This window comes from Mus musculus, chromosome 7 (assembly GCF_000001635.26).
Source record: "Mus musculus strain C57BL/6J chromosome 7, GRCm38.p6 C57BL/6J".
Taxonomy (NCBI): Eukaryota; Metazoa; Chordata; class Mammalia; order Rodentia; family Muridae; genus Mus; species Mus musculus.
In genome coordinates, this window is record NC_000073.6 from 33164663 (window position 1) to 33174156 (window position 9494).

At 40.2% G+C, this 9494-nt stretch overlaps 1 protein-coding gene and 1 pseudogene across 2 annotated transcripts; one reads left to right on the top strand and one right to left on the bottom strand.

Annotated features, from left to right (window-relative positions):
• The first annotated feature begins 545 nt into the window (after nucleotides 1–545).
• Gm6003 lies at nucleotides 546–1013 on the top strand (annotated as a pseudogene).
• Nucleotides 1014–7229: 6216 nt separating this feature from the next.
• Nucleotides 7230–9199, bottom strand: Scgb2b18 (secretoglobin, family 2B, member 18). 2 transcript variants are annotated; one of them, NM_001310621.1, is made up of 3 exons: nucleotides 9120–9199; nucleotides 8474–8655; nucleotides 7230–7487 (listed from the first exon to the last, which is right to left on the bottom strand). In NM_001310621.1, exons 1-3 carry the CDS (start codon nucleotides 9178–9180, stop codon nucleotides 7392–7394), a joined length of 339 nt encoding a protein of 112 aa, NP_001297550.1. In that variant the 5' UTR covers nucleotides 9181–9199; the 3' UTR covers nucleotides 7230–7391. The 2 variants fall into 2 exon arrangements, with proteins under 2 accessions (NP_001297550.1, XP_006540561.1); XM_006540498.1 differs by having other exon boundaries at nucleotides 7392–7487; nucleotides 8549–8655; nucleotides 9120–9180.
• Nucleotides 9200–9494: the final 295 nt, after the last annotated feature.

Below are 9494 nucleotides of genomic sequence, written 5' to 3' on the forward strand. Positions count from 1 at the left end.
GGCAGCAAGGTCAAGTTCTGGCTCAGCTGGCTTCAGACTTGTGGGAGGCTACACAAAACCTAACTAAACAGCATGCTAATGTGCAGGCTTGTTCTGCCACCGAAGGTCTCTCAATGCTTCTCTGCTTTCTTAGGGATGCTGCTTAACTCCAAAGATACTAAAGACCTTGCAGGGCAAAGAAGCAGGCAAAGTCCTGCTGATCAGAGGAGAGAATACAAGGCTACATGACTTCCAAAATGAAAAAAAAATTATAGAAAATAAATGGAAATGTGAGATTTCAGTGCCATCTTATCATAATAATCATAATCTCATCATAACCAGGAGCTAAGCAAACATACACATTCTTCTCTCTGTCAGGCCTTCTCAGGGTAAGGCCTTTGGGCACATCTATGTCATAGAGTTTCTCCATGGCCTCTTTGATCTGGTGCTTATTGGCCTTCACATCCACAATTTGTCCACAGACATATTAAACTCCGTAGAATCAAGAAATAAATAAAAATTACTCCAAATATATTTTAGAAGTGCGAAATAACCTTTTCACCAAGATGGCACCAAAAGCGAAGAAGGAAACCCTGTCCCTTCTCAAAGATGAAGCCAAAGCAAAGGCCTTGAAAGCTAAGAAGGCAGTGCTGAAATGCATCCACAGCCACAAAAAGAAGATCAGAATATCACCCACTTCCTTGAAGCCCAAGTCCCTGTGGCTCCAGAGAAAGCCAAAATATCCTCAAAATAGTGAGCCCAGGAGAAACAAGCTTGACCACTATGTTGTCATCAAATTGCAACTGACCACGAAGTCAGCCATGAAGAAAATAAAGGATAAAAACAAGCTTGCGTTCATTGTGGATGTCAAGACCAACAAGCACCAGATCAAAAAGGCCATGAAGAAACTCTATGACATTGATGTGACCAAAGCCAATACCCTGACAAGGCCTAACAGAGAGAAGAAGGCATATGTTTGCTTAGCTCCTGATTATGATGCTCTGGATGTTGCCAACAAGATTAGGGTCATCTAAACTGAGTCTAGTTAGCTGATTCTAAATATACACTTTTTTCACCATAAAAAAAAGAAGGGAGAAATAATAGACATGTAAGATGTCAATGCTATCTTAAGCAACTAGGTTCTTTCAATGTGGGATCCATGGGAACACTGGGACAGGTTATCCTAGCACATGATATATATATATTGTCCTTAAAATAGGCTCATACCATAAATATAAATGAATTAAAATGAAGTTAATTACAGGAAAATATTAATTAAATTTATATAGTGATAATGGGTATATTTGTATTTGTGTAAAATAAGGTAGAGTGGAAAGTGTATTTGTCCAGACAGATATTAATCTCCATAGAAGGGAGAAATAAATGAAAATGGCTTTAAGTGTTTTAAAACATGGATGAAAAAACAAATTCAGAACTTTGATGTCAAGGCTTAAGAGACCAAGGCAAGGACAGTTAGGTTTCTTATGAATTTGAAGCCAACCTAATCTATAATCAAATCTGGGCCATCTTGGGCTACACAGAGAAATCCTATTTCAATAAATTATAACTGTTTTTAATAATTTTAAATTGTTTTAATAACAAAATGAAGGTGGTTATAAGTTTGGTAGTTACAATTCCCACTGTGGACCAGTGGATCTGTGGATTCTAGTTTGTGGAGTCCAGCCAGGGACTGTGTGGTTTATCCCATTGATAAAATGTCATACAGGAGGTGTTAAAAATCCTGAGCATACACAAGTGCTTAGAGGCAAGACTGAGTTGTCTCTTATGTTTTATAGGACCAGAGAGCCAGTACACAAGACTTTAGCACAAAATTCAAATGAGAAACTGAACCTTTATCATGTGGGAATTTGAAGCCACATTGCCTGTAACCCTGCACATTTTGCCCACAAAATACCTTATTGGGAAATTCCCTACCTGTGAGCTATATAGGTCTTGTCTTTTCATGACCAAAGCTGATATATGGAACCCAAACATAGGGTTTGGCAGGTTGTATATACAAATAAATAAATAGCTTGTTTAAGTTAATTGCTTTCTTTAATTAATTTAGCCATGATGATTTAGGTGGGTATTTTTTCTTCTAACATCTTGCATTAACAATGCCAAAAATATTAGAAAGATCAGAAAGACATACCTTAAAGATTTAAATCACACTATACTGGAAAGTCCAAAGAAATAGATTTTATTAATGCAAACTCACAAGGCTAAAAAAAGGCAAGATATGTAACTTATAGCTAAAATGAAACTTACAACTACAATATAACTTATACCACAAATGAGATTGAAGCAGTAGTGAAAAGTTTCCCAGGTCAAATTTTTTGGATATTGGTTAGTTCATATTGATGTTTCTTTTATGGGGATTTAGTCACATTCAGCTCCCTGGGTATTTCTCTGGTTACTCTCTGATAAGTAGATATTAGCCCTGTAACTTAGTATACCCAAGATACAATTGAAAAAACACATGAAACTCAAGAAGAATTAATTTCAAAGTGAGGATACTTTGTTCCTTTGAATGGGGACTAAAATACCCATGGAAGGAGTTACACAGAGCAAGTGTGTAACCAATATCCAAGGGAAGAAAATAAACGGAACAAAAGAAAAGAGGAAGAAACCTATGAATCTTTATTTGCAGACGATGTGATTTTACGCAAGGAATCTGTTAAGTACTAGATAACTCTTGCCTGTATAAGCAGCTTTTCTGTGCTGTTACTAATGATATAAGGAAACTTTCTCATGTGCTGTTATGAGGAATCTTTCGCTTGCCTTAGGTGGTTCCATATTCTGTTATGTTCTGTGCTTTGTTGTTCTTGGAAACCCATCACAGTAGAAGTCAGTTAGAACTGCTTTGTATAGTTAGCCACAATATGCTTGGACAAGAACCAACCACCTGTAGCACTTCCTGCATGTTATTATGCCCTGTTTTGATTATATTTTAGTCCATGTCCCTGGAACGTAACCCACCAAAAGAGAGATACCTATACCAGTATAAGAAAGTATTTGGAATAAGACTTCCATTTTTGCTTGGGGTAAAATAAAGTTCCTAAGACCTCCCTGGGAATTGACATCCTACTATGAGGCAGAAAGAGACATGGGTATAGGTATAGACATCCTGATTAGAAGTTAAGAAATATATGTTAGGTAAGTCCAGCCTTCTTCCACATTTCAACACCCCCAAGCAATGAGAGCAGAGTACATATATCCCTTGATCCAGAATGGTGTAGAAAGTTGGCACAGATTTTTATAGATTGCAAAGCTCAAAAAGCTATTGAGGATCCTGCCTTATGGTCAAAGCTAGCTCCTGAGTTTGTTCTGCATCCTTGATCAACCAATAGACCTAAATAAACTATCCTTGTCTGATTGATATTCATGTTCATGTGGTTTGTGAGGCAACCCCTGGATTCCAACATAAACACATAGAGATAAACAATTCCAAAAGTGGCACTTCCAGATGTGCAGAATATAAAATAAATATAAAAAAAAATCAGTAGCTTTTTTATATACCCATGAAAGGCATAGGGGAAAAAGAAACAGACTACTTATCATATTCAAAATCATCCCTAGACTATCACAATGTCTTGGAATAAACAAAACCAAGGAAGTTGTATACAAGCTTGGAATACAAGCTTTAAAACAGAGCAAAATGGAGAAAGACAGTAGAAGATGAAAATACTTCCAATGCTCAGGGACTTAAAGGGTAAATATTGTGAAAGTCCAATTGTCACCATAATGCATGTATTATTTATTACAGAAATTTAAAAAGACACCCTAAAAATTCAAATGGAAACCTAAATGGCAATGAAGTTTTGAGAACTAGTGATATGTCTGGAGGTATCACTCTTCCTGATCTCAAATTATGCCACAGATCCATAGTGATAAGATCACTTTGATACTGCCCTAGAAACAGTTATATAGGACATTGAGATAGAACAGAGGATGTGGATAGAAACCCATTAAAATGGGGCTCATGGTTAAACAAAGAATTCTCACCTGAGGAATACCGAATGGCTGAGAAGCACCTCAGAAAATGTTGAGCATCCTCAATCATCAGGGAAATGCAAATAAAAACAATCCTAAGATTCTACCTCACACCAGTTGGCACTGCTAAGATCAAAAATTCAGGTTACAGCAGATGCTGGAGAGGATGTGGAGAAAGAGAAAGACTCCTCCAACGTTGGTAGGATTGTACCCTTGTACAACCACTCTGGAAATCAGTCAGGCTGTTCCTCAGAAAATTGGACATAGAACTATCATAGAATCCCACAATACCACTGCTGGGCATATATCCAGAAGTTGTTCAAACTGGTAAGATGGACACATGCGCCATTATGTTCATAGCAGCCTTATTTATAATGTCCAGAAGCTGGAAAGAACCCAGATGTCCCTAAACAGAGGCATGGATACAGAAAATGTGGTACATTTACACAATGGAGAGCTACTCAGCTATTAAAAAGAATGAATTTATGAAATTCCTAGGCAAATGGATGGAACTGGAGGGTATCATCCTGAGTAAGGTAACCGTATCACAAAAGAACTCACATGATATGTACACACTGATAAGAGACTATTGGCCAGACACTTAGAATACAGGGGAATTTCAGGGCCAAGAATTCGGAGTGGGTGGGTAAGGGAGTGGGAAGGCGGGTATGGGGGACTTTTGGGAAAGCATTGAAAATGTAAATGATGAAAATATATAATAAAATTTTGAAAAAAAATAAATGAATATGAATGAAGTCTGTGTTCCTACAACTTACAGAAGAATTCCAGAGGATCTGTAGATGTTACTTCTGGGAATTGATCTCTCTCCAATCAAAAGAGCCAATACTAGGTAATGTATATGGGAAAGAGGCTAATTTGCTTCATGATCTGAAATGTTGAAAGTCAAGGATAGGGCAAGCTCAGGTTGCCAGGGATTTGTGATGTCTAATCCAAGGGTACACAGCAGAATGGTACCTGGGGATCGTGGAAGAGAGAGCAGAGACTCCACTCTTCTTCTCAAGCACCCATGATATGATCACTGACCAGGCCTGCCACAATGGGGTCAAATACTGAACATGGGTATTGGTGTGTGCCTCATACATGTTAATGCATAGGTGGCCTGTCCTTCGGACATTTTGGTTTTTGATGCAGACTGGGTATTTAGGAGACAAATTACCCAGGCAGGTGTAGAAAAAGGGTTTTAGGTAATGAAGGCAGAGAATATGAAGGCCCTGCTTTTTGCTTGTGTCACACTTACAGAGAAAGGGTGTAATACCAAGTATAAATTCTCTGCAAATGACAAAAACAGTGGTTAAATGGTAAATTGCAGGTACAGGCTTACACAGAGCAATCAGATAACCAGCAAAGTCGAAAGAAATGATGTGAAGACATGCTGCTTTCCACCTGTGATCCCCATTTGTGGGAAGCTGAGGTAGGTGTGCCCTAGTTACCTGTTTGGCATCTCCTTAATTACAAAGATAATAATTGCGCTCAGGTAGGGGGATTCTCTACCATGCTGGCTTACACCTCTTCTTTGTCCTCCATGTTTGGCTTCAGTGAGCAGAAGCTGGCACTAAATGAATTATATATTTTAGATAGCCTCTATAAAAGACACAAAGACTTGATAGACTGGATTTTACCAAAAGCCTGCACTTGTTAAATAAATGCTCTTATGATTTCTTCCTTTGAGTATGTGACAACACTTGAGCATATGTGTCCATTGAGCCACTTCAGAAATGATGTGTTCTTTAATTGAGTACAACTTTCTCAGTGTCATTGGTTTGCCTGTGAGAGCTTTTCCCTGGGAAGGCCATTTGGCTTTTCACAGGACCAGTCAGCCTTCTTTAGGAAGCCATAGGTGTTGTTATGTCACATCAGGAAACAGATGAATAGAGCAATGGCTCCATGCTTGTCAGTCTTACACACTAACCAATGTGTCCTGTTTGTATGACTTTCATTCCCTCAGCCTGCTCACAGGTACTTTATCTGTTCAATGAGTCTTTTCAATGTTTGCTAAAAATATACAGAATAAGAGTCGTGTTAATATGTTGTATGTCCATTTTTAAAAATGGAGTTCATCATTTTAATTTACATGTATTTCCAGGCCTTTCTCCCTTTTACTTGTTGGATTGCTGTTTTGTGTTTGAGTGTATAAGGGAGGGCAGGTATGTATATACCACAGCATGCATGTAGAGATCAGAGGACAATCCTGAGCCATTGTTAAATACAGACCTCTGGCTTTATGATATTGTGGAATGCCAGGGTAGCTGGTCTACAAACTTTTGAGAATTTACCTGAGCCCCCAAACTCTCAACAGGAGCACTAGGAATCTAGGCACATGCTAACAAGTCTGGCTTTACATGGGTTCTGGGAGTCAAACTCAGGTTCCCAATAATGCACTGAAGCACTCTACCATTGAACCATCTTCAAAACACTTCACTCTTTCTTCATTTTGGGCATAAACTCCTATCTCTTTCCCCATTGAATTTTTTTGTATATTATTAAGTTCGGAGACTCTATTAAAGATTTATTTATTCATGTTATGAACATGAGTAAACTGTTGCTGTCTTCAGACACAGTTGAAGTGGGTCACAGATGTTTTTTATGCTCCATGTGGTTGCTGGAAACTGCACTTAGGACCTCTGTAAGAGCAGCCAGCATTCTTAGCTGATGAGCCATCTCTTCAGCTCCTTGGTTTTCTTTGGAGTTAGGGTCTCAGAGTGTAACCTTCACTGTCTTAGAAACTGCTATATTAGCCAGGTTGTGCCAAATGATAAATGTCACTATCAGACCAAGATTATCTGAGAAGCATACCCTTTTGATCTCTGCTTTACTCTCCTGTTATAACTGGACACAATGATTTCATAGTCTTGTGATATAGCCCAGAGACATCGCATGAGGGAAGTGTTTCTCCACTTCTTTTCTATCCTGACGACCTGGTGAATCCTGTGGCTACTTACATACAATTTTCCCTCAGAAAATCCTAGTCTCCAGAGTCTCACAGAGCTCCAGTAAACTGAGCATGGGGGCTCAATCTATAATCCCAGCACTTGGGAGGAAGAGACACATGGATCTCTGTGAGTTCCAGGCCAGCCTAGTCTATACAGCAACAACAAAAATAAATGAGACCAGAAAGGCTCTCTCATGATCACCTGGCTAACCAGAAGCAGTCACCCTGCTCTCAGTGACTATACAAGTCATTTCTCTTAGTATCTCCTGGATACCCTGAAGACCTTGTTCAGCACATAGACACAGGTCACAGAACAGAGTTGCAAGCTTTTAATAGATTCAGTCTAAGAGACTGAATGATGAAGGAACAGAATCAGGAATCCTACTTCAGGAGAGAAAGAGAACAGGTCAGCAAGATGGCACTTAGATCAGACATGTTGCAAAGATGGGTGCCCAAAATACATTAACATCTATTCTCCTAATAGGTTGGAAATAAAGTCTAAAATGGATCTAAAATTGTTAAAACTATGGTATGACCGGCATTCTGGGCTGGCGACCATGGCTTCCTGGAAAACAAAAAGGAAGAGAGGGACAGTGTTGGCTACAGGCAAGTTATAACACCTCAGCAGGACTCCACAACCACAAAGATACTGTTCCTCAACCACATGGAAGAAAATCCCATGCAGTGATTCAGGTCTCTAGTAACAAGTTCTGCCTCAAGGGAACTGGATACCACTCACACCCTTCAGGAGGAAGCCTGAAAACCACTATAGCCAGCAGGGAAGATGTGGAGAAGGTTCTGGAAAGTATGATGGGAGCTAGGTCTAGAGCGGGACAGTAGAGCTGAGTATGAGTTTGTTGATGTCTCCCACATCTGAGTACCTCTCTCCAGGCACATTGGCTGTGTAGTCATGTTAAAAATATGTCCTCCCTGTAGACTTGTGAGGAAAAAATCATTTTGGATAGCACTGTGGTTTTTCAAGACCTGATAATCAAGTAAAATACGTTGGGAAATAGGGTGAGAGCTGCACTGCTCAAAATATACATGTCTGCAATCCATTTATGCTTGAAACAAGAGACTAGAAGAGACAACAGTGGTGAGTGTAGGCACTTGCTGGGGTAGGGCTGGCATTTCAGATGTGGTGGGAGTTTTTGTTATAGCACAGATGATATCCCCAGCAAAGGGATTCATCTATGGCTGAGGAATAATAAACCAACAGAGAGGTTTCAAAAAGGACACTGGAGAGAAATTTCAAGCATTTTAAAGTAGAGCTGGGTGTATCAAACCTGTGCAGAGTCCATCGAAGGTCTCCACTGTTATTATTATGGGTGAGAATCCAATGTTTACCCAGCATGTGGGAGTGAACTGCAGGATGGTGCAAGGAACAGGCTGGCTGTGTACATGGCATGCTGCTTTACATGTACTAGGGTGGGCAAGTGTTTCAGTTCTCAGTTGCAGGACAGCTGATATGCAGTAATGGTTGCATTTATTACAGATACACAGCCTTACAGCATCTGTTGCATGGGCGAGTGGAGGTACACAGAAAATTACCATAATTTTGGGTTCCAGAAGTATATTTCTTATTCTTTCCTCACTGTAGCAACTCTGGATTTTTTCCAAGGCCACCTTTTCCTCTGCAGTAGCATCGAATGCCTGTAGTTCTTGATACAACCACACCCTACTTCCTGAGAGAACACTTGCATAGCCTTCAAAGAAAGAAACACATGCTTCTGCTGCAAACACAGAGAGAAAATACCATTAAAAGACAATGGGATGGTCAAAGCAGAGGCTCAATGTTCCTTGCAGCATCTACAAATGCCTTAACTGACTTTTCTCATAGTCAAACCCTCCCAAAGGCTTCAGCCTCCCAGAAACAACATGGTTTACATGAGATACACAGATCTAGCAGAAAAACATCCATGAGTGGACAGACCTTGGTATCTGACTTTCACATATGCCCAACACTTGCCTCAGCTACAACTGTGCATCTAAGTTCCCTTCATCATGAGTATCATCACCAGCACACCTCTGTATCCATGTCCCACAAACCCAACAGTTTTAACTCAGAGCAGAAAGCATCAATTGTCTTCTTAAGCTCCTTGCCAGTGGCCTCCTGAGGACACCTAGGTCTGTCTCAGGGCCCTACTTAGATATCTCCATGGGGCTGAGATGGGGTGCACAAGGGTACCACTCTCACATGTCTGGAAGCTCAGTTCTCCAGTCACCAGCAAGCCCAGCAGAAGAAGTGTCCCCTTCATGGTGAAGAGTGCTAAATGCTTCTCTCAGAGGAGAACCTCTTATTATCAATCATTATAGCTCTGAGCCCAGCCCCACCCATCCGCAAACATAACTTCAGGAGTTCCAAACACCATTTGGTTCAGAGCCTAGCACCTGTGGATCTGCTTTCAACTTGTATAGAGGGAGCAGCATGGGGGCCCCTCCCACTCTGAAGAACAAACAACCTGAGACAGGCTGACGTCATCAGTTTCTAGAGAGAAGTTGTTTGTACCTTTGCCAAAGAGGGTTGAGAGCTGATCTTTGCAAGCAGCCCAAGTGCTGAACAAAATGACCT